The sequence below is a fragment of the Toxotes jaculatrix genome, chromosome 4 (assembly GCF_017976425.1).
Source record: "Toxotes jaculatrix isolate fToxJac2 chromosome 4, fToxJac2.pri, whole genome shotgun sequence".
Lineage (NCBI taxonomy): Eukaryota > Metazoa > Chordata > Actinopteri > Toxotidae > Toxotes > Toxotes jaculatrix.
In genome coordinates, this window is record NC_054397.1 from 15799343 (window position 1) to 15824768 (window position 25426).

Genomic DNA, 25426 nt, shown 5'->3' on the forward strand with positions numbered 1-25426 from the left:
CATGGGCTTTTTTTTCAGTACAACCCACAGTGCTTTAGCAGAAGGATAAGCGCTCATTGGTTAAGGATTACACAGCATGGCGACGCAATGTAAAAAGTTTTGCTAAAACATTAGAATGACGATGATAAGGAGGTGGGGGAGAAAACAGAGTGGAGGAAATTTGAGCAAGAGACAAAAACAAGGACAACCCTACATCAAACCCTGAACCCCAGAGTCTGAGTCGACAAACGGCTGCAGTGCAGCTGCTGGCGTTTGGACTCTTCCCTCCCACTTGTGCATAGATCATGATCCTTTAAAAACCAGCTTTATTCCTCCACTTCAACCTGCCTCTGAAAACCATCTGTTACATGAAGAAATCTCTCAACTACTGAATACCTGTCACAGGACCAGACATGTTAACAGACAGGAGAGATGATTAAAAATAAAACCAAGACAAAACAAAAAACAAAAAATTTCTTGCACGATGCTCCTGAACTACAGGATAGAAACTTAAAAGTACAGAGTTGAAACATACAAATGCATCTTGTCTTTTTGACAATAAAACCATTGATCATTATTTAAATGTAAAGCAATTTCTATGTAAGATTTCACATGTAAAGCACTCCACTTTTTTCATAGTTGATTCTCAGTCTTATTTGGTAAATATGTAATTTGCTACGAACATTTTTTTTGTGTTGTTTTAAAGAAACAATGGTATTCTAAATTCTGTTAAACTCATAACCTTCAGTGCTTTCTTGTAGATTAATTGTTTTCAGTTGCCTTTTCTTTTTCACACAAACATTAAACCTATAAATGATGGAGTTGGTATCTGGAACCCTGGCCTTCCTGAGACAAAATCCACATCTTTTTTTTTTTTTTTCTCGAGTGTGCAAGATAGTGAGCAAACTGCGTCGCTTACAGAAAACACAAAATCAAAACTTAACACATACAGAGATAGTCTGTCCACACTGAAAGAGAACATAAAAATTGAATATGACACAACACTGATCAATCCCAGAGTTCTGAAAGTAGCATAAATCTTCATTTTGCAAGATTTTCATGTCCATATTTGATGGAAGATGAAATTTGTCTTTTTTTCCTTTTTTCATTTTCATTTTTAAATTTTTTTTACAACATTCCTGTTATAAATTCCTATTTCCTTGAACTTCAGACAAATGAAATGCTTGTAAACGACAAGTGGCTTTTGCAAAACAAGAACAGAAAAGATAGGCACCTCTTAAATGAGTCTTGTAACAAACTCACCTCCCACACTTTATCCCTTTCCATTTCCACATGAAGTTAACATAGGGATTACTAGTCCTTCTACAGCTATCTATGGCCACAGTTCTTTGTTTTTCCCCTTTTTTTAACTTTTGTGTTTTTTTTTTGTACTTTTTTCCTTTTTTAATTTTTTTTCTCCATTTTTTTGTAGAATTGGAACAAAATGGTGCAATACTCAATGATAATCCTTGTACTGGATTATTCCACAATAAAAGCCACTATAAGGTAGATAAACTTTTTACAGATAGAATGAAAAAAATCCATTAAGTCCTTGAGTAAACATGTACACATGAATTGTCACCATCTCCCCTCTGTACTTAGACTCGTTTATCTACGATTAGCTGAGTGAGGGGTAGAAGACACTCAGTGCAACGGTAGAAGATAATAACAATGTCTATCAGAATAGTTTTTGACAGAAAAACAACAAAAAAAGATAAAATAGACACAAAATATAACATACTGAGTGGAACATAACAGCAGGCCATGTGCCCTGTACACACACAGTTTCTTGCGCACACATTCATACAAATATCTGACTTTCAAGCACACATCTAAGATGACTTTTGCATTTTTTTCAGAGATTTTATATTTGTAACTTAATGCAATGCATTTTTGAAATTCTCTAAAAGCCCCTAAGTGTACCTGTCAGATGGCGAGAACAAAAAAAGAATTACTGACTTCACATTATGTTATTGGCGCTCCATGATTCAAGTATTTGTGTTCAATATTTTGTTTTGTTTTGATATGTTTGTGATTTTGTTTTTTTTTAATCAACTGGGTAAAATATGCATCAAACCAGGTGATTCAGGTTGGGCTTTTAGACAGGCTAATTAACAAACAAATACGCATATATACAGTACAAGAACTTCAAAGTACTGTAATATGTCATCAAAACCAGAACGTGCATATCCAACTCCATATAAGAAAGACGCAGCTTTCAATCAATCAAGTATCAGTTTAAACCCGACCCGAATTCTTTCCTTCGTATCACTTATTTGCGGGGAAAATACATATTGCTCATTTTCAGTTGTATTAAACCAAGACCTTTCAAACAAAAATGAGTTTCAGAGGTTACGATCCAAGAAGTCTGAAGAGGTGTTACCACACACCGTACTCACAGTATATATATATATGTAGTGTATACATACAGTATATACTGTTATCTAGAACAGAGCTGTAGAGAGGAGAGCCTCTCGGTGCTGGTGCAGCATGGGAAACCCCCTTCACTGTCAGGGTTCTCCAGTTAGTACAGGATGCTGGGAGGTCCTCGGCTATTGGGTCTGTCTGAGCTTGGATCAAGGCAGTTACAGAAACAGGCAATAGTGATTTTTGCTTGTGTGCTGCAGGACTGCAAGTCCTGAAAGGTAGCCTTTTCCCGTTTTCTTGTTTATTTTTTTTTTTAATTTTTAAACTTTTTTTTTTTTTAAATGTTCTTAAGACTTTGTACCTCTTGAAATGCGCCCCTCCCCTCTTGCTGATGCAGAGTGAGGGGAGTGAGGCTGATACAGTGGGCCCAAGCCATCTGGGTCTGTGGAAATGTACAGTTCAGTGGGCCTGCTTTGAGCAGGACACAAACATAAAAACGAGATAAATACAGCATCCACAAAAAAGGCACCCCGGCCACCAGTCTACTCCTTTAGATGGTGGTAGTAGAAGCTGATGACCGGAGACGTTTCAGCTAGAAGTGCAGAGCTTTAACATATAGATCCTTTTTTTTTTCATTTAGATTTTTTAGCATTTTTAAGATTTTTATGTCAAACTTCATAAAAATGACGTTAAAATGCGATTTCATTTTTGGTTTTAAAAAAATATGTACCCGGGATTACCCATCAGCAACTGTGCACTGTAGCAAACTGGAACCCCCAACTGAGTAGATTTTCTCCTTGGGGCATTCCCCACAAAAGCATTAAAAAAAAAATCTCAGTCATTTAAGGGTGTGATGCTGCCGCCCATTTGTTTGATCCCTCCTGTCCCCCGCTACACCCTCTGCAAAGGTTATCAAAGCTCCTCCAAACAGGAAACAGAAGTGCTGTCTACAATGACACAGTATGACACAGCAAATTTATATTGGCACATTACATTGGCATCTTTTAAATGCAATAATAGGCCCCCAAACAGTAACTATAGGCCACCTATTGAGAAAAGGATTAAATATAAGCCTTTTCCCATCCAATTAGGATTAAGTTCGAGGCGTGAGGTCTGTACATATTGTTGCGCAGATGGCCTTTTTTTTTTTTTTTTGTAATTTAAGACTTCGCTCTCACAGTAGAAAGGACAGATACGGAGAGCTGCATCTCATACTTGGTATCATCAACTCCCCTACCCTGAGATCAAGCTGGACAGAAGTGTCTTCAGCGCAGAGAGAAAGGCCGACCTTTGATAAAGTGTTCGGACTTGAGTATATGACAGTGTTCTGGTGGCTTAGCCTGACTATAAAGAAATGGTGGCCATTCTGAAGTGCTGACAGGAGCGCACGGGGGACAAGTGTTAGAGTTTGCCAAGCTCTGGGAGGAGTGCTCATTCCCAAGTCAGGTTTGGCGTGCTGTAAATGGCCCCAGCCTCTAGTCTTTTGCATAGAAACAGATACGAGGGCCTGTTGGTGCCTGGTCAGGGGAGGGCTACTGGGTCTGGTTGAGGTGGAGGAGGAGAGGAGGTTATAGCGTAGCAGCTAGGCAAAGGGCAAGGGGGGACAGCCTGCGGGCAGGCGGAGCAGCTTGGAGCGACAAACACCCACACCCTATTTTTTTTACACATCTCAAGATACTACCTGGAAGTACTACAGAATACTGTCAAACACAAAAGCATGATCAGTTTAAAAACAAATAGACAATCAATAACGGTCTGTAGTATTGATCCTCGTTTTGCATTCAATACACAGGATGAACATACAGAGGCACCTCTGACCAAAGTGTTTCTGCATATGAACAGTGAAGGGCTAGTTCAGCAGCCAGTATTTTGTAGACCACTGCATGTAGACAAAAATAACAATAAAACACATTGGAAAAAAATAAAATCAAATGATCTTTAAAAAAAAAAAAGAGTACACTGGCAAAAATTCCAGAAATATGACTATTACATCTTCCAGCTAAAGTGATCTGTGTCAAAGAACTGAGAGATGGGGGAGAATGCAGGACGACAGCAGGGTCGTGTGGTGGCGGGCCCCCGTTGGAGATGCCGTGTGTGGCAGAGAGCCGTGACTGGCCAGTCTTGGAGGAGCCGCTTTCTTGTCAGAGTGAGGGAGGGTCAAGTGGAGCCCAGGAGGAAGTGGGGCTGCCGCTTGACACCCAGAGGACCACAAAAGAGAGGCACTCAGTGGACACTCCACCTCCCCACCCCACTCTGACTCACCCACCGACTGACTCACCGACTGACCGACTGACTGACTGACTGGCTGACTGGCCAGCAGGTGTCAGAGACAACTGACGTTACAAGTCTAGTGCCTCCAAACAGAACAAGGCTAAACATTTGGAGTAACAGTGATATTCACTTTGATAAGTTCAAAGAAGGAAAAAAATATCATAGACTGCAATTTTTTCCCAAAAGTCCAATGGTACATTTCAGTTTTGTTTCCCTTCATCCTGCTACCAGAGGAACGCCAGACACATTTCCAAGAAATAGATACAGTACATAAAAGAGCAGGGTTTTTTTTTTTTGTTGTTTTCACTGTTTATGCTGCTCCTTTTTTGATTTATTGGATTGCAGTTGAAGCGATTTGCTCTTCATAAGTGCTATGATAAAACCCTTTGAATTTATAAAAGTCTTAGTCTCTTCTGTTTGTACAGTACCAAACGCAAGGAACACTCGTAGGTCTACTGCATTAGGAGAAACCCCTCTTATTTGGTATTGTGCCAGATACCCAGAACCATCCAATCCCACTGTGCATTCAGTCTCTGTTGGGTGTGGCTGTGGCACGCAGAGAGGAAGTGTGCATTGTTGTGTGCCCAGTTTCACTCTTTAGTACAGTTTGCTGCATGCACAGTTCAACAGCTGCTTCTTCCTCTTTGCAGAGTTTTCCCAACAGTTTCAGGGGGACTGGCGGCCTGGGGGGAAATCCAAGTTTTGAAAAGGGGTAAGGTTTTTGAAGTTCCAAAGTCTTTTGCTGCAATCAGCAACAATCAAAAAAACAAACAAAAAACAAAAAAACACAAAAGCAAAAGAGAAACCAGCTCCGGTGGACATCGAGTGTGGACGGAAGAAAGGTCTATGGTGTATATTGCACAATGAACTGTCACATGAAGGTGAAATTGTGTTCTGCCCCCCCCCAAAACTGGCTGACCATACAGACCACTGGGCTTCATAACAAATTGGACAATAGAAAATTCAACAAAGCACAAATAAGCAACTGGGTTCCAAGTTGAAGGTGACCAGAGGGATCTGGGCTTGCAGACGTCAATGATTGGGTGCCACCGGACATACATAGTCATGTATGGAAACGGAGACACGCAACGAGGTTGACCAATAATCCTCTCTCAGCTTATATGTTGTGATAGATATCAAAATTGCGCTTGGAACTAAACCTACATAAAAAGAAAGGATATTTAATAGCTGAGTCAATCCCTTTGAGAAGACAAATTAAAATTAAAATTGATGGTAGGGCCAGTCACGTGGCCAGGCCTTCTTACTGCCCAGTGACAGCATTGGTCACCAGTCGTGTCCTGTACCACTTGCTGGCTCAGAGGTGAAACTGTGCAAGATTTCAGCTATTACTTCAGTTACAAAACAAACTAAAAAAAAGGCGGCTTGGGAAGGACCTGGGCCAGAGAGCACTTAAGGCTAATATTAGTGCTGAGAAACAAATGTTAACATAACTAGTAAAGGTCTTTGAACCACTTCATTGGCCATGGACATGCTGGGAATGGTCATTTTAAGTCTTATTTTGGGATGATTTTTTTTTTTTTTTTTTTTTTTGGAGGGAAAAGGAAAGTCTCAGATGGCAGCTTTGATTGCTTCTCCTAAAAACACTTCACACAGAATGTCATGTATACTTATGGACAAACTAAAAAACACTTGAAAGGTTTCTTTGTGTTGTGTCTCATTTCAGTTTGTTATATATGATGCATTTCAAAAATACCAAAAGGGAAAAAAAAAAACTTGCTTTTTTTTCCAAAAAAGGTAAGCCAAACCAAAAAACAGGACAAAGGTAAAACAGAAGGACTGGAGTCTGCAGTCTGTGGTTGGGACTCCCTCCTTCTGAATCACAATTCACAGTTCAAAACAGTTCAATTTGATACTGATTATCGCCACATGATTTGCTTGGGTTTTGCTCCTGTTTGTATTGAATTTTTTTTTCTTTTTGTTTGTTTTGTATTTTCTTCCATCCCACCCTCCACCGATGGCTTACATGACACGGTGGTGGTGGGCTGGTTGGTTAGTGTATCGTGGCATCATCCTACATGGACTCACCACTAAGCAGATCTCCAGGCAGCAGGGTGTTAATGGGGGTGGGGCTACCAATCACGCGGGCGTCCTCTCCGCTCGGCGGTCCCCACAGACTGGAGTACTGGGGCACTGCGCCCCACAGCAGGTCGCCTCCGCTGGCCTTGCCTCCACTGCCACTGCTGCTCCACTGGCCAATCGAGTGGGACTGTGCTGCCCCACCCATCCGGTTTTGATTGGTTCCTGGGTTGGCCTGCCAGCTAGTGGTGTTTGCCCCTAGAGACTGACCTTGTGCAAAGAAGCGGTTCACCTCCTCCTCGCCAGCAAACTCCGCCAGGATGGTGGTGTTTCCAAGCACACACCTTACAGAGGACAAAAAAGGAAATCAATGGTCTTACAGTGAAAAGTCAGAAATAATAATAATAGTTTTCATGTTTTTAAAATGTGCTCTTTAAAAATAAACCAGCATAGACCAGGATACACCTGACATACGTTCTAAGCAAAAAATACAGTTTATATAGGGCAGTCCTTCTCAAATAGTGGGGTGCGCCCCCCCAGATTCCAGGGGGGGGGGGGCGCGTGTGACCCCAGCATCGCACCTCTGAGACGGAGATAATGAGAGAAATGAAAGCTAAGACGAGGAAATATGACGAAGCGTATGTAGTGCTTGGCTTCACTGTGACTACGGTAGGAGACGAGCAAAGACCGGTGTGTGTTTATTATACATTTCTAGTTGCGGTGGGGGGGCGTGACATATTTTCTTCTTTCTGGGGGAGGTAACAGAAAATAGTTGAGAAGCACTGGTATAGGGTGTGATCATGCTGACATATTGCTCTAACCACATTTCGTGCAACTGGTAAAGAAAAGTAGGTTGATTGTATTCTATTTTCTTTCCATGACAACCAGCTGCCACCATTAGCAAACCAAAATTAGAGGCAAATCTTAGACACTGACAGATAAAGAACAGACAGTGTGCCCCCAGACTGGCTCAAATTTCACTTTCATAATTACAGTGATCACTGTAATATTACTACAAAGCTGGGCACAGTATGACTCCCCAACTACTGTTCCATGTGACTGACCAGGTACAAAAACCACATTCTCTGCATTCATCCAAAAAGCTGAACTGTTCTTAACATGGGAAAACACCAAAAAGAAGCCAGAATCATTGGGTTTCCCACCATTATCTTCATCTGTTAAGGCTCCTTCTTTTAATGTAAAAGAGGAAGCGGAAGTTAAAATACAGAAAATGCAAAAATGAATTTAATTTCTGATCCCTAAGCTCCACTTTGGCTGATGAAAGACACTTTGCTGAGGCTTACATGTGCAGAGACTTCTGGGCCTTGGCGGCCTCGTCCTTGGAGCTGTAGCGCACAACAGCATTCCCCTGGGTCAGGTTGAGGTGGAATGTGATCAGGGGGCCGTGCTGCATGCACAGGGTCCGCAGAGTTGAACCATCAATCTGCAGCACAGAAGAAAAGCATTTTATATCACACTTACTCAGTGGAAAACTGAAAGCTGAAAATTGACTATCCTACTCTAAAGTCATCAAATGAATCATTGATGACTGCTTTTTTTTTTTTTTTTTTTGAGATATGACATGGATTCATAAGTGGATCTATATTTGAATTCCTCATACTTACATACTGGTTCTACTCAAAATACGGGGTGGCTTTAATCTAACAAGAATTAGCAGCACAGAGTACGTACTTGTGGCGTGAGATTCCTCAGCACCAGCCAGCTGCTGGTCCTGGTGGAGCTGTCAGTACTCCAGGTGGTTCCTTCTGTAAGAGAAATGAAGACACAGTTACATATAATGTAAAGTATTAAGAGTTTTATTTGGGGAAAAAATAAGATGTAATAAGATGCAAGCTATTGCCTTTACATTACAATCATTTGTTTGGGTCAATGTTAAAATTCAAAACAAGTTGGACCAATAGGCAAATGCATGATAAGAGGCCTGGATGCCTCCTTTTTTCAAAAACAATGAGATAGTAAGAAGTGAGTATGTGACAGATTTCAGTGTATGTTTTTTTTTTGTATAGGAAATGTTTTATTTAAAGTGTTATTTCCTGTCAAAGTATGTGTGTTTGTTTTTTAAGCTATTGTCACACTTTTTCAAGAGGGCCTGAGAGCTCATGGCTTGAGGTCAGAAAGTTTAACAAAAGGAGGAAAACACGGCACGTTCAACTGACATCTATTTCCGCACGATTCTTGACAGCACAACTAAAAGTACTCTTTCTGCTTTGATCTGCCTGAATGTAGACGTGTCATGTCAAAAAAGGGTCACATGTATGATGTTTAAATGTGGCTTTTCACAGAGCCAGTAAACCTCAAGATGTCAGTTTAGCAGGGTGTGTTCAGCCAGCATTTATAAATCCAGTAGTGAGAGCACAACGCTGCAGCTGCGAATTACACCACACCTATGCACTGACAGTCGCCTCTGTGTTTGATAGGTGTGAAATACGTGATAGTAAAACTTATATCAGTGCTTAAAATCCTATAAAGAGACACACCCCAAAATGAAACCTGAGACTCAAAACTGTTTGTGGACAATGTACATAAGCACAAGCAAATTTATCTATTTCTATTTATATATTTTTTTCTTTCTTTCAATATTATACTTTGAACTGAAGTTAAACTTGAAGGTTGGTTGAAAAGCCTGAAGGAATGGATAAGATTGCATAAGATTGTGACTGAGATAGTGTCCAGTCCGTTCCACTGGGTGCTTCTAATAAAAATGAGTGCTCACCAGAGGAGTAGGAGCCGCTCCAACCTTGGGCCAGGCCCAGTGAGTTGCCACCCCAGGTGGAGGCGGGCTTGGTGTTGGTGAGGCCTGGAGGGGGTCGAGAAGGAGCCGTGGTGCTGCGTGGCCCCTGGGGGACTTTCCACAGTTCATGGGACAGAGAGGCTTGGCTCTGGGAAATGGGCCCTGGGGACCAGGTGGACTTCATGTCAGACAGTTTACCTTTACATGCATAGAGAGGGATAGAGAACCGTTGAGAGAAATAAGTTACAAAGGAAGATGTAGAGATAGAACTAAGATGTGACAGCATTTTTGTGTAGAACTGGAAAATGTGCACTCCACTAAGGGTAACTTCAGAAAAGTTCCTGATGCAAACAGCAACACAAGCCACTGATTCCTTATTTTCCATATTTAAATTACCCCAAAACAGCAACTAGTCAAAATTCTAAAATCTGTTGTTCCCAATGTTTCCTATTCCATTAGGAAAGCCTGGAAGACACATCAGTAACTTTTAGTCAAAGAAGTTTTAAGTAGCTGTGCTAAACAAGCTGATCTGGAGTTTTGTGTAATCTCTGTCTTCTCTGGAAAATTTTAGCAAAGGCAGAAAAAAAGATGCTTAGAAAAAAATAGCATCTAAATAAAGTACATCACAAGTGAGAGAACTAATTTTTTTCATGAATTCCTCTACTTCTCCTTTAAAGCACACACACACACACGCACACACACAGAGTGTAGTGATGTCAAGACCAGCTGGGTTTAGGCTTGTTTATTTGTGGGTTTGGTCAAAGAGACACAGGTGGTTCAGGGTCACATTTAGGTGAGGTTGCTATCTTAGTATTGGTAAAGTTGTTGACTAAAGGCAATGAGGGAACAGGTTTTAGGTGTGACCTGGAGGAAGAAGGGTCATAGAAGAGGTCAGGATTTCGGTAAGGTTTAGGATAAGTTAGGAGCCTAAGACAGTGCTGTATGACTGTCTTAGGTTTAGGGTTTAGCAGGTCCACAGATAGAGGAAAGATACTCCGGATGTATACCTGAGCTGTCTCCATCAGAGGACGACAGACTGAAAGAGCTAGAGAAGCCACTGACTGGCCAATCACTGCTGGTTGGAGGCAGAGAGCCATTCTGAAGTGGAGGAGCTGGGGAAGAGACTATATAATCGTAGAGTGACAGTGTTGTGAGCAGAGATAGAGAAAAGAAAAACAAGTAACTTAATGTTAACACCAGTATAAGAACATGATACTGGGGTCTGTGGAGGAGTACATATGGTAACATGGGTAAGCTTGTCTAAGTGAGTATTAATTTATATTTGATTTATTTCACAGAGCATGTTTTTAGTGAGTTGATATTTATGGCCTTGCTTGTACTTATACCTCCATTCCTGTCCCGCAGCAGGTATCGGTTGACATCGTGGATGTTGGTGTTGATGGTAGGACCACTAGGGACGCTGCCAGGAGTCATGTTGGGGTCATTCTCGGGGTCGATGTTCTGAAGACCCTTCCACGGCACACCTGGGCAGAATTCTAAGGGCGAAAAATACAGCACTCGAAGTTTTTTTTCTTTTTTTTTTTTTTACATCAAGATCACATCTTGAGGAACTTAAAAACTGCCATTACATGACTTCCCTACAGCTTCTTTTTAGCAGTTACTTGTCAACAACAATTGCATCAGTTACTATAACTTTTAGTCATCAGTGCTGATCGCAACTTCCCAAACCCAAGCCTTCTCAGTTTGACTGTCTCAAAAATAATTCTGAGACTGTGGGAAGAACTACAAAAACCAAAACCAGGAAATGAATGAAGACTAAGAAGAAAGTAGAACTGACTGTCACCTGTGTAAATATGACTACTAAAAACGTACAACATTTTTTTTTCTAATTTGTATATTCTCCTCACCTGGGGGCCAGTTAATGTTGGTCCCATTGGAGATCTTTTCATTGGGGCTCTTGCCCTGGCCCCAGCTGTCCGGGGGCACCAGGGGGCTGGTGGGGGACTCAGAGCTGGATATAAGATTGTAAGGGCTGTATGAGTCTTCCAGCTGGTGGGGCTTCCCAGGGGGGCCCAGGGTAGAGGCAGCAGATATGGCACCTAGCATATACAAAGATAAATAAGAGACTAAATTAAGCCTGACTAAGTACACTGTTAATCCCATCAAGTGGGAAAACAATATAGTTTCGCTTTTTTGCACAGGTTATAGGAACTATGTTCTATGTCACAGCCTTTAACTCACTTTTGTTCATAAAATGAGCTTTAAGAAGTTCTTAGATAAGCAGTACATCAACACTACAAATACAGATTTAAATGTCACAGGTGTGATATCTACAGTAAGATTACTGATGCTCTGAGTGCCTCATAAGGCCATCAATACATATTTCCATAGTACATGGAAAGGATGCAGATAAAAACCTGATGATATCTTAAATGCTAAAATGTTAAATGTTAAAATGGAAAGTGTAGGAGTCTACAACTTGGTGTCAGCAATTTACTCATCCAAAGACAATACACAGTCCACACACATTTCAGCAGGAAAGTCCACATTAGTCCAAATATAAAAAACTGCCACTTTTTCTGAAAATTCTATGTGAAAAATGTATATTATAGGTCATATGTTCATGGATTTAATATTTTCACGTACAAGTGAGCATGTGACTGCATTACAAAGTAAGCCTGTTACTTTAAGACTCATCCTTTAAGCCAAGACTATGCTGTAACAAAATGTCATTTATCTCTGTGGTTTTTGTAGTCCAAAAACTGAAAAAGGTGCAAATACTTTTTTTTTTGGTTATATCATTTTTATAAACATACTCAGAGGTGACAATACCTGTAATCTATGCATTATGGTGCAGAATAAACAAGGAGAATAAAACTTTAGTTTTTAGTGAGGCAGGATTACAGAGAAAAGATTTCTGAATGACAACAAGCTAGTGTGAACTGTTGAATTTCTCATCTGTGAAAAGGTCAGAGAGGCTGAAATGTGTGAGGGACGATGGCTGACATCGATTATGATTTTAAATCACTCCTATTGTAGCTAATTATAGCTGCTATTATACAATTTATTAGCTACTTAGAGGTTTACAATACAACAAATGTGCTGTATAAAACCTTTATAATGTGTACATTTATTTAAGATGGCATGGAACTTATTTTATATGTCTGCATATATGTGAAATGTCGATCAATGTATATATTGCATGAGTGTGTGCATGCTTGTCTGGGTTTTTCTGCAACTCACCGTGCTTATTGAGGTTGTTCTCCATGTTTGAGGAATTGCCAGAGTCCATGGAGTTGGAGTGTGTCCACTGGGACAGGCGGGATTGGGGCTGAGGGGGCTCCTTCAGGGACAGACCCCCAACCTCCATGCAGTTTACATTCATGTTTGGATTCAGTCCAGCTGTACACACACAAAACAAAGTATTTTCATTTCATTCATAACAGGTAAACCGCGAATGGAAGATTTTTATATTTGTGTCCATTAACAAATAATCTAGCAAAAACAGTTCAATAGAAAAAAGGGAAACGAGGAAAATGAAGAAAGTGTTCATCGATCCTTGTTTAGGCAAAAGAACCTCAATGTGAATCTGCAATTCCCACAAAAAACGGCTATGCACTGATTTAACAGTTATTTTTTTGGACACAATCATAAGTGATTCACACATTTTATGTATATTTTACATTGTATGATATGATTACAGATGTATGCATGACAGGGTTGCTACTTCAAAGAAAGCAGAGGGAAACTGTTACTCTCAACAAGCAAACTTCATTTTGTCAAATTTGCATTGTTTGAGCAAAAGTGACCATCAAAAGATTATTTTCAACTTAGTGCTGTCTCTATCCAAGACTCACAGAGAGGGTAGGTGCTGTAGGCGTTGGGCGAAGACGGCGGCTCTTTGGTGTGCAGTGTGTCGGCGAGGCCCGGAGCCTGGTGTGGGCCTGTGAAGGGGTCCAGGGTTGATTTGCCGGAGCCAGGGCCTCCGGCGGGGCCACCAGGGGGATGCAGACCAGTGGAGGAGGAAGAGGAGGAGGAATGAGAGGGAAGTTGCTGCTGCTTCATCAGCAGCGCCTGGTACAGCTGACGCTGGTGCTGCTGGATCTGCTGCTGCATGTTGGTGATTGTACGTGCAACCTGGGAAAAAAGAGAGGGAGGGTCAGAACAATGAATCATAAAACAAGTGTCAGGTAATTAAGGCGAGGAAAGCAGGAGGTTAGTTTAATTTATTATACAGTAATGAAAATGGCGGCACAAGCAAACTAGATGGAAAAATAATTAAGAGATACAGGGGAGGTAGGAAAAACAGCTGAGGTTAGAAGGGAAAGGATGAGAAAATAAAGGGGTGAAAAGATGATACACAAATGAAGACAGGCAGAGAAAAGAAGAAGCAAAAACAGAAAATCAAGGTGGAAGATGATATGCAAAGAAAGATTATTATAAGACAAAGCTGAGAAAAGTGGTGGGAGAAATAATCATCCCCTCCTTTTCAAAAAAAGGAGAACAAACTCTTTCTCGTTTTCACAAAAGGAGAACAAGCTGTTAGCTAATGTTGAATGAGAGGTTTTGCCAATATCTTTAAGTCTGAGCAACTCCTGTTTTAAAAAAAAAAACAATATCATGTGAAACTCAAGATATTTGAAAAAAGGAAGTTGTATCACCGTGTTGTGAGTCAATGCTCACATGCTGTCACCCATGTATAAAATGAATGACCTTAAGAATCATATGTTTTGTGACTGTAATGATGCTTTTGTTGACTCACTTGCTGCTCTTGTTGTCTAATGGGCCCGGAAACATTGCGCTGCGCCTGCATCATCTGCTGCTGGATTTGTAAACGCTGGTACGCCTGAATGAGGGGAACCCAAAATACAACAGATTAATAAAAAACACATTAACAGAAGGAACAAAATAAAACAGTGAAGGAGAGAGGGGTCAGCTGTTTCCATCTGATAAACCCTGTGCTATTTTAACCCATTTAGCACTACCTTCTTATGTTTTCACATGGACAGACTTAATTCTTCTGTTGTGAGCTTGTTATATTAGAACCCTGACCTCTTTAAAAAGGCTACAACACACAATCTCTGCCAGAAGACTCCAAGCACAAGAGGGGCTACGAATAGAGTGGTAAAGAGGGATGCTGACTCACCATTTGCAGTTGCTGAAGTTGGTACAACAGGGTCATTTGTTGAGGGTTTATTGGTGAGGTTAAAAGTGCAGGGTTCAGACCTATGTTTTTTGCTGCAAACTGCAAGAGCTGTGCTTGGACCTGGAGGGAAAGGAAGAATGGAGAGGCAGAAACGGGAGATGACAAGTTAGTCATTGCAAATCATAGCAACTACACATGAGCAGCTTCTGGCAAGGTAAAACCGGTCACTACTATATGTGTGCAAAAAGGGTTCTTGCACAGCAAAGAGGTTTTAACAATCACAGTCTTGTTCCCAGACAATAAACTGTGATGATATTTTTTATCTTCAAAACATATTCCTTGCAGATTTTCTTCTAAAATTTGGAATTTGGAAAAGAGTATAGGCTGAAATGACACTACCAATGTTGTCTTCAAGCATATCACTCTGATTACGCATGCATTATGCAAGAAAAAAAAAGAAGTTGAAAATAATTATCGTTAGCAATCGATATGCCGACAGCCTTGTGACAGCACAAATTACAGCCACATTTACTAAGTCATGGGACAGTTTTACAAGAGTAAGACATGGTATGAGAAAAAATGCAGAAGAAAGATCAATTTGTAGAGAATTAATACTTCGAAATTTGGGTGTCAAATTCTGTTCCTTGGTCATAAAACAACAGGTACCATCTGTCGGCCAACATTTACCTGAGGGGAGAGAAACTGAGGCACTTGAGCACGTAGACTAGGCTGGGAGGAGCTGAGAGGTGGCACAGGTGGCTGAGGAGGCTGCTGCTGCATGGCCCGGGTTTGTGCTGCTCCACTACTGCCAAACATTCCACTGGGTATCTATAAGTAGGAGTCAAAAAAAAAAGCACAATGAATCTTCTTCAAAACCTCTGTGTCTGTTCAAATTACTCAAGCCATTTTTCACCCTTTCATAACCAAAGAGATAAGCTACCAAACTGGGAAGAAATGCATGTTTTTTTTAACCAGTCCAGCAAATAAATACATCATACTTCAGGAGTAAGGTCAAGAGTTAAGCCTCAAACTGTTAAGCCTTTATGAATTGAATAGGTTCATTCAAAAGTGAGTCGAGTGAGCTTGAATTGAATGAAAAAGAGAACTTAAAGTGCAAAAGCCTATTCTATATCATTGAGCCTATAAAGGCTCAATGATACTCCCAGCCCACATAGCAATGTCCAAAAAAAAAAAAAAAAAAAAAATCAAAGCATTTAACCTCAAGGTGTAGCTTCACATTACACCTTGTGCACCAAAGCATATACGGAACACCAAGTGAGAGCAGCCAGTTGTTTAGATCATGAAACTGTGACTATTTTGATTTTTCAAATGGCCCAAAACAATTAGCTGAAGTAGTTTCATCCACATTTTGGATTCCGTGTTGCCAGGATTCAGTGCAAACAAAACAGAAGAGCCTGCTTACAGTGCCTTTGTTTGGGCTTCAAGGACATACTGCAGTTTTTTCTGGGCCATGGCTGTCTCTGGGGGTGATATTTGATAGAGCATAACTATCTGATTTCAATGGGCACTTCAGGCAAGGTCATACACACATAAGTGAGCAATAGAAAAGTAGAGATTTGGGAACGCATGCGGGCAGAGAGGTGTGTGTAAAACAAATCCAATTTATGTGTTATCGCCATCACTGCATGATATACACTTAAAGCCTACACAAATCCATTAAATTTTAAAACGATGGTTATTAAGTTGCAGCGTGATAGACTCTTGATAAAATCATGTTTTGCACTGAATAAGGTTTTGCTGTCAGTATGTTCTGTTGTGCAGCTGTTCAAATGTACCCAAGTGCTCTTTTTTTCGCTATATATTAAAACAGGAAAATGACAGCTGTACAAATTATTGCTATTCTATATTTTATCAAAACACTCCTACAGTCTGAACAATGTTAACTCAACATTAACAGAGCTTTACAAGCTTTACAAAGGTAGTTTTTTTCCAGCAGGTTTACTACTTGGATTGTGTAACATTATCAGGTATTTCTGTTATATTTTTCAGCTCAAGCCACAATTGCACAATTGTGTGTGCTCACTGTTACCTGTCTGTTCAAGTTTTGCATGGCCAGCCCCGGGTTGCCCTGTCCCAGACCCTGCCCAGGAAGGCTACTGTTGGCCAGGGGGAGCTTCAGGCTGGGGGAAGGCAGAAACGGTGATGGGGGGGCATCGTCTGACAGAACACCATCCTGGAGCAGAGCAAAATAAATGAAATGAATGAATTAATGGAAGAATAAAACAATAAGAAAAAAATCATGAATCATTACAGACAGCAAAAATAAATGATTAAGTATGTGAGGAAGGATTCATGCTAAACTTCGGACAGACCACAGGAGTTATCAGATAGTGATATTCATAACAAGTCCTCTTAACCTTTTTTTGTGACACATATCAAAATAGTTACAGTATAAAAATATAAAAAACAGCAAATGCTCACAAAACGATCAACTGCTTTTTGTTTTCTTTTACCTTGTCGAGAAAGGTGGTGCGATCAGAGGGGTCTTTGGAGAGAGCGGGCCGACACACCAGGGGCTTGTTCATGCCGTTGCTGTAATCGGACATGCCCATGCCCCGCTTGTCCAGGTCCGTCTTCTTCTCCAACAGGGCGCCTGGGAGCAAAAAGGAGGACAGTAAAAGTTATTATGTAATCTAGACATGGAAATATAGCGCATGACAAAACCAAATCATAACATTTTTTTTACGTATTTCATCTAATAAGTGCATAAATGCATTTTTACTTCTAGAAATGTCTATATTACATTAATTAATACTATCTTTAATGAGAAATGTATGGTTTGGCATCATTCCCTGCTCAATCAAAGCAGAAACGTAGCCACAGTGTTAAATCATGAAGCCCTTCAATTGAAATAATCAAAAAAAAAACAAAAAAACAAACAATATAATAATAATTAATAGAGCTGTGTCGATAAGATCGATTCTCCTATTCTCATTTTATTTTGTAAGGATTGATTCGTACGTGCTCACGTACGAATTCGTGTCATCGAATTCACGCATGCGCGCGTGGTGTGAAGCTACCAAACAATGAACATCGTCGGACAGTAAGCAATGCTTAGTTAACGTTAAAAATAAAAAAGTGCAAACTTGGGCATTACTAAATTACGTCGGACAGTAAGCACTGCGTACTGTCTGACGCCATGTTCACTGTTTGGTAGCTTCACACCACGCGCGCATGCGTGAATTCGATGACGCGAGTTCGTACACGAGCGCGTACGAATCGATCTTTACAAAGTAAAATGAGAATAGGAGAATCGATTTTATCGACACAGCTCTAATAATTAATACATTAATTACAACAAATTCATGTTAGCGTTTTGCAATATGAAAGGATGAACACACACACTATATGAATATGTCAGTGAACTTACTCATGGCCTGGTCAAGGTTCATGTTGTTGCTCTTCAAAGCCTCCTCAGCGGGGTCTCTCTGTAACACATGGATCACATGTGCTTGTCAGCGATCATGGTTTAATTGGAGGAACTTTTACAGTTCATGTTTTTGCCACAGCTGAACAGTTTTCTCAAGTTAAGATGGCTGTATTTATTATGTGATGGTTTATTTCCCCCTTAATTGATTGTATATATCTTCATATATTTGTATGTTGTACAGCAGAGAATTCTGTATCAAATTAAAAGCTCAAAATTTGTGAAATTTTGCATATTTGTAGCCTATGTGGGTAAAAAATGTGAAAGAATGAAAGCCCTCTTGAATGAAAGCCTGTCAGTGCTATGTGTATAAACTTCTTTTGAAATATTTTCTAAATATACCGGAAAGCCCATGTCAGTCAGCTGTTTGATGAGACGGTTCATGATCCAGGCCTCATCTGGCTTGTTGCCCATCTTTCCCTGACAACACACAAGCAAAATATTTTTAATTCACTCATCACACACATCTGCCAGTATAATTACAACTAAAGTCAAGTGTGCTCTCTGACCTTGCTTGGGCCCTTCTTGGGTCCATTTCCCCAAGAGTTGCATGAGGAACTGCTCTCCTGGGAGGTCGGGCTGCTCCACATGTCCCCATCCTCTGTGTCCCACTGACTGGCAGACATGCCTATCTCCCCTCCTTCCCCACTTCCCCAGCCATCTTGCATAGGTTTGGGGCCTGAGACAGGGACATCAAACACAGAATGAAAATGTGAAAAAACAATAATAATAAATGTAGTTGATTATCTGCCTGTCAGTGTTTTTGTATGTGTGGTATATCCTAAATGCACACTGAAAATACACAAGCCATTTCAGAGGATGAAAAGCCAGTAATTTTCAGCCTGACCACTTGGTGCCACTGTTGCCATTCGCCACTGCATTTTTTCCCCAACACTCCTGCTACCATTTCCAACATTTCAAACCAACATCACAAATAACCACAACCTACTGGGGTGTGCAACTGCTTTAATTCCAGCAACACACTAGCAATATCGAAGACCTTCAGAATTGGCACAAACGGCACAGGTCTGTAAAAACTTCCTGTTTTTGTTCCCTTAATTGCAGTTTGTTAGCGCGCACACACTGGGAGTCATCATCAGTTGCTCTATTACAGAAAATGTGGTACCACTGGACACAATCTGAACCACAGATGCCTACAATAACAATCATGCTGACAAGCTGAAGCAGAAAAGCTACTTTACACTGCACTAATCTTCCAAATTGCACATGGTCTGTTCAATTATGAGACAACAATGCAGCTTCCGGTGTGTGGTACTGTATAGATTCTATGGAATTATCTTGTGCACAGCACATATAATAGTACAATACAATAATGTTATAATGCTCTGTATGGCTATGCTATCTTAGAACAGCAGCCAGAAAAAGGGGTTTACCCAGAAGTGTGATCAACAACCGATGGCAAGGAACTGGCATGTTCCTGCATTTTGCAAAAATGTGGCAACATGGGGCCATGCTGTTTTCCTACACTTGACATCAGGCATCGCTGTGTCAGCAATTTCCTTTTTCTGTGGGCCTTACCTGGCTTGCAGGGTGCAGAACCTGGAGGTCCGTTAGCCCTGCCAAAGGGTCCAGAGGGCTCGTGCCCGCCGTCTCCCCACCCTCCTACTCCACCTGGGGGCTTGCCCCAGGCAGATGTACCATTGTCCACAGTTGAAGTTGGAGCTGCTGGCTCTCCCCAAGCAGGCTCTGACTTGGGCTGAACACTGGGAAGCTCTCCCCAGCCTGGAAGGAAGATGGCAAATTAGAAAAAAATATAATGAAATGACTCACTACAGTGAAATCCACTTGCAACTTTTATTTTGCAGTTACACATTACTCCCCTTAAGTTATTATTTGAGTACTAAACAATGGAAGGATGTTCCGAAGTAGTGTTGGAATTTAAGATCTGTCTTAAAACGCTTCAGTGAGGCATTGAAATGTGCCTCATATCCATGTACAAGTCAGATCTTTAAGTCTCTTTTACCCCAAATTATGGTATGATAATTGAAGCAAGTAAAAACCACTGCAGTGCTGAAAACTACTGAAATATTCTTTCTTTTTTTCCCCTCGTTCTGTCTCTTCAGGCCATTATGATGAGCTGTAGTGACATATTAATAAGAGAGACTAACAGTAAGCTTGTCAGTTGAGACAGTGCTGTGTTGTCTATATATAGAGGCCGTTCATACCAGCCTCCTCCTGTCAGCAGCAGGTCCTTGACCAGCTCAGTCTGTCTTGTCAGTTGGTGTGTGCATATGAATGTGTAGGAGAAGGATGAAAGCAGCAGCTCAGGCCAGCCAGTGCAAGTTCTTTCACTCCATCTCCTCTCTCTTTATCTAGACTGACTTTGGTAGAGATGGCTGTTTAGGTATAACTTTGCTCAGCAAAAGTGTGTCTTAAGGTAGTTATGATGCTCTTTGGTAGGTGTAGTGCAAATGGCAAGCAGCAGAGGGCAATGGTCTCATTCACAATCAAAAGGAGAAAGTCTGGATATTAAAGCTTTGCCATGTCTATATGGATGGCTTCACAAAGACAAATCTAAACTGGCTGCATTGCTAACTTTCCTGTACAAAATCTTAATTACAAATGCACATTGTTGCCAACAATGGTTATTGTTAGTAATTTAGTCACTTTATGTGTCAATGAATGAAAACAACTCTATTTATGTTTTGTCTATCTGCATATTTAATTCAATTTGGTTCTAGAGCCATTTATATCATTAAATAAAACACGCTGTCAGACAGATCTTTGGATCTCATCAGGTTTTTTTCCTTGAAAATCTGCTTAACACACACATTCTGCATTTCTAAATATTCCATAGTCTGTTTGTATTTGCAGAATGTCAAATATTATTTTAAGAGCACAGAAATTTGATATTTTAACAGAACAGCACAGACATAGTATGTTACCTGGGTTGGCGAGGGGGGGTCTACCCTGGGGGCCTGCACCTGAATGTGAGGCGGCATTGTTGGGCGACCCATTGTTGTTTCCATGGTGCTGCAGGTGAGCTGGGGGCTGGCCATGATGGGCATGGTGGTGCATGTGGTGAGCATGATGGTGATTGTTGTTCCCAGGGCTGACAGAGTGATTGTTGTTGTTATTGTTGGGAATAATCATTCCACCATTCTTATTGGGAGGTGGGCCGCTGTTGCCTGGGTTATTATTGGGATTGTTGCGATCCCACATGTTGACAGTCTTGTTGTAGGCGCTAGGATCACCCCAGGTGGATGTTCCATCGTCAATCTCCATCTTCCTGCGGATGGAGGGAGGAGAGGGTTCTTCCCAGCCTGTGGGCTCCACGCCCTGGTCCTGTTTGCTGGCATTGCCCCAGCCAGAGGTGTTCTGCTTCACAGAACCAGGACCACCCCAAGAACCAATGCTGCCACCTCCTCCACTACCAGTGCTGCTGCTGCTGCTTTCCTGGGGCTTGGAAGAGCCCCAGCCTCCTTGCACTGGGCCATTGGAACGTGAGGTCTCCCCCCAGCTGCTATTATTCACAGCAGGGGCAGGCTTACCCCAGCCTCCTCCTCTGTTTCCTCCTCTGGGGCTTTCCTTCCATCCACCACTTCCTACATTCCCTCCTTCTCCTTCCCACATGCTGCTGGACGACCCATTGTTCTTGACCTCTGCTTCTCCCCAGTCCCCTGTGCTGGAGCCATTGGAGGCTCCATTACCATTGCCCCAACCATGGGAGCTTTTGGGGCCTTCTCCCCAGCTAGTAGACTGGCTTTTCGTTAGGCCATCATCCCAGCTGGGTGATTTGTCCTCAGAACCCCAGGATGGCGTGCCCCCATTTTTAGGACCATTGGTAGGTAAAGGGTCTCCCCAGCCACTGGTAGTGCCATTTGGGGCTTTGTTGAGTGACTGTTGGGGTTCTCCCCATCCTGATCCAGTCTGGATTGGCTGGGGTGGAGGGGCTCCCCAGCCAGAGGATGATGATCCTTCGCTGTCACTTTTTCCTCCAGACCCAGGCCTTTGACTGGAGCCAATGTTGGGGTTGATATTACCTCCATTGGTGGATGAGGATGCACCACTAGAGCTCGAGCCTCCTATTGTGTCTGAGCTGCTGTTGCTCTTCCCATCATCAGAGTTGGCTTCTTCCATCTCCCATACAGTGTGCTGTCGGATGGGTGTCTGTCCCCAACCCGAATTGCTCAGCACCCTAGGGTCCAGGTCCTGCCGGGGTAGCAAAGGGGTAAAATCCATGCTGGAGGACCTGTCTCTGTGGTGGGATCGACCTTCGCTGCTGTCCCCACTACCCTCACTTGCTGGGGCTGTTCCAGGCTGCTGGCCCCATGAGCTAAGTTGCTGCTCTTGGCCTGAACTCGAACTACCAGCATCTACTGAGTCCCAGCCTTTAGATGCATCTCCACCCCCGGAGGACTTTCCCCAGTCACCCCAGCCACCACTTCCACTACTTCCTCCTCCACTGCCTTGGCGACCCCAGGCAGAAAGGCCTCCAGAAGGAGTTGAGTCCCAGCCTGAGTCCTTGGGGGAGTCAGCTGCCTTTGTTTCTCCACCACCCCATACAGAGCTGCCTGTTGTGTCCCCATTGAGCTGGGATGATTCGGTGGGTGATTGGCCTCCCCAGCCAGTTAACCCATGGATAGGGCTCATAGGCTCCTGAGCTTGCTGCTGTTGCTTAGTGTGGTTTGGTCCATCAGTGTTAAGGTTAGTAGGTTCCATATTGAAAGACAAGCTTGTGTTGGTTGAAGGGTGTTGTTTTTCATTTTCGTTAGCACTTATCATGCCAACCCAACCTCCCCCACTATCTGCACTTCCTCGGCTCCCATTTCCCATATTTCCATTGCCATTAATACCTGGTGGGAGAGATGAGGAGCTGGACACTCCATTGGGGCCACCCTCGTGGCCCAGAACAGGCCAGGCTGATGGGTTGGCATTGGGGTTGAGGTTCAAGTTAAAATTGGGAGAGCCCCAGCTATTGGGTGCTCCTACTCGACCACCATTTATAACATCTTGTTTCCCATCTGAGCCCCAGCCTCTATTACCAGCTAGTGTGTTGGCTGACCCGGGTCCTGTCATCATGGGGTTAGCTTTGAGAGAGGGGTAGTGGGCCTGCTGGCCTGCGGCACCTGTGGCCATACTCAGAAAACTACTACTACTTGTGGTAGTGACAGCACTGGTGTCTGGGTTAGAGCTAGCTGAGCCCAAGGGGCATTCTGGTGCTGCAGGGTGGCTGGGGTCACTACTGCGGCTGATGGAGGGCCAAGCTTCTGTGTCACTTCCGTCAATAATCACTTTGTCCCAGCTGTTGGCACTGGAGGGGCTGTCAACTGGCAAAGAGGCTCCCCAGTGAGAGGTCTCATACTGGGCACCAGGGCCACTCTGGAGGGATATGTCTAAAGAAAAAAGGGGAGGGGAGAGGGAAGAGAGGTTGAGACAAAGGATAACAGAGGAATACAACACATAAGGTATGAGCAGATGATGAGTGAGTGAGAAAGGTAAGAGGATTGGGAGACAGAAAAGCAGAAATGCAAGAAATAAAAAAAACATCAGTAGTCGAGACAATGGGTGAAAAAAGCAAAAACAAAAACAGGGTAGCAAAGGGGTAATGGGGAGAAAAAAGAAAAAAATACTTCAGGTTAGACTTGACAACATAATGTAATACAGCCCCCTTTAGCCCGGTAGACCAATTTTATCTTCTTGGTTGGTTAATGCTACCTATCAGACTTGGCAGGATGAGATGGTCACACTTGCACATTCCACAATTCAACACGTAATCAGAATGCACAGCCAAGCGTGCTACATGTCATATCAGCTATGGCATATCCATATATCCTTGCCCTGGTGCAGTCAGCCAAACAGAAACGGAGTGGGAGCCATCGCGTTCTTTTCTTTAACCATCCCTCTTTCCTCATCTCTTTTGCCTTTACTATTCACTTAACTTCCTCTTCCACTTCTCTTTCCAACTTGTTTCATCTTCACTCGCTGTCTTATTTTGCCCCCTTACTTCCTCGTAGCTCTCTAGCTGCCCTTATATAAAATTATAACTACCTTCCACTTCTTTCCCCATCTCTCTCTCTGTTCATGTCTCCTCTCTCCCTTTCTGCACCCACCTCTTTCCTCAGCCTTTAATTTCTCCCTCTCTCTCCCCTCTGCTCTCCTCTAACACCCAGCAGTGAGAGGCCCATCCGTCTCCATCGTGGCTTTGCTGGCTGGGGCTGTGAAGGGAAGCCCAAGTGGAACGCCGCTCATTTATTGGAATGAAACCAGGACGGCTTCTCATCCATCACTCCCTACGCTCCGCCGGGCCTACTCCTCCTTCAACTGCACTGCACTAAGAAACCACAAAACATTTCCTCCAACCTTGTGTGAATATGTGTGTCTACTGGCTTCTCTCTATGCACACACACTCACAGTGTGTGTGCATTTGACTGTGCATACTTCTAGATCAGCCTTTATCACAATCTGGGAACTAAGGACTGTATGCAAGTCTTGTTCTACTACTTACATACTTTAAGTATGATCTACAAATTCAGTACCATGGTACCAAAAACAGGAGTTTTCCAATACTTCTTGAATCAACATTGTATCACACAGAAGCAATTTCATTAGGCACAAGAGCATCCTATCAGAAGGGGAACTAATAATAGACTGAGTCGATGCTGTAAAGGGGTAATCAATCAGTTGGAGGCAGCTAATCAATGATCTTATTAATGGTAGTGGGTGAGAGCAGGGAGGCTATCGATCCAGCATGCAAACATCCTAACCACTAGGCCAGCCTAATGTAATGGGCTAAAAAAAAACCCAATGAGAACTACTGCTATGAATATCACCAACACACCAAGCATATGAAGGAGGAAATTCATCCAGTTACCTCTTGAGAAGAAAGGAAAATTAAAGTGTATTATGAAACAGTCAAAATGTGTACAAGCTAGATATTTGTCTATGTATTCTGCTACTATGTATTATGTATTCTACTGCAAACATAAATTTTCAAGGTGACTACAATGCATTAAATATGAACAAAGTGACATTCCAGACCATACACATCACAAACATTCATTTTCAACAAGCATTAGAAGCCTAATAGACAATAATACATTTTTGGCTACCCTCCTGAGCAGCTGCAGCAAGCGTGGCTCACTAACCTTTAATTATAAAGACCCAGGCTGTGTTTGTAAAATATTTGCCTTGTTTGGTAATTAAGCTGCCGTACCTTCTTTTACTCTGTCATTAGCTTCCATCAGGTTATTTCAGGGATTTCAATAATAGCTAGAAGTTATCTACCATGAGATAAAGACCCAGTGGCCAAAACAATCCAGTCAGATGAGGGAAAACTCCATTTGTTTGAGCTGTGTGGACACACACGCAAATACTGGCAGATACGTGGTTTTAAGATACTGCGTAACATGCCACAGAGTGGCTGTGAATGCAATTTTCGCCTCAACACAGTTATCTCCACTCCCCAGGCAACCTTATCACACAGGGTTGTCAGACCAATGGC

At 42.2% G+C, this 25426-nt stretch overlaps 1 protein-coding gene across 5 annotated transcripts in view; it reads right to left on the reverse strand.

Annotated features, from left to right (window-relative positions):
- Nucleotides 1-2629: 2629 nt before the first annotated feature.
- The window catches only part of tnrc6c2 (trinucleotide repeat containing adaptor 6C2), a 54509-nt gene continuing 31712 nt past the window's right edge, over nucleotides 2630-25426 (reverse strand). For 2 of the 5 annotated variants that reach the window (XM_041037157.1, XM_041037154.1), the window contains 20 exons: nucleotides 20868-23318; nucleotides 19501-19704; nucleotides 18471-18640; nucleotides 18304-18381; nucleotides 17905-17962; nucleotides 16988-17127; nucleotides 16564-16707; nucleotides 15201-15341; nucleotides 14514-14633; nucleotides 14130-14213; nucleotides 13225-13504; nucleotides 12611-12769; nucleotides 11275-11466; nucleotides 10753-10902; nucleotides 10414-10530; nucleotides 9389-9604; nucleotides 8347-8420; nucleotides 7959-8098; nucleotides 6664-6998; nucleotides 2630-5300 (listed from right to left, as the gene is read on the reverse strand). In XM_041037157.1, coding sequence (XP_040893091.1) covers nucleotides 5284-5300; nucleotides 6664-6998; nucleotides 7959-8098; nucleotides 8347-8420; nucleotides 9389-9604; nucleotides 10414-10530; nucleotides 10753-10902; nucleotides 11275-11466; nucleotides 12611-12769; nucleotides 13225-13504; nucleotides 14130-14213; nucleotides 14514-14633; nucleotides 15201-15341; nucleotides 16564-16707; nucleotides 16988-17127; nucleotides 17905-17962; nucleotides 18304-18381; nucleotides 18471-18640; nucleotides 19501-19704; nucleotides 20868-23318 — 5270 coding nt within the window. In that variant the 3' untranslated portion in view covers nucleotides 2630-5283. Of the gene's footprint in view, nucleotides 6999-7958; nucleotides 8099-8346; nucleotides 8421-9388; nucleotides 9605-10413; nucleotides 10531-10752; nucleotides 10903-11274; nucleotides 11467-12610; nucleotides 12770-13224; nucleotides 13505-14129; nucleotides 14214-14513; nucleotides 14634-15200; nucleotides 15342-16563; nucleotides 16708-16987; nucleotides 17128-17904; nucleotides 17963-18303; nucleotides 18382-18470; nucleotides 18641-19500; nucleotides 19705-20867; nucleotides 23319-25138; nucleotides 25257-25426 lie in introns of those variants that run through there. The other 3 variants (XM_041037158.1, XM_041037155.1, XM_041037156.1) reach the window with 3 other exon arrangements.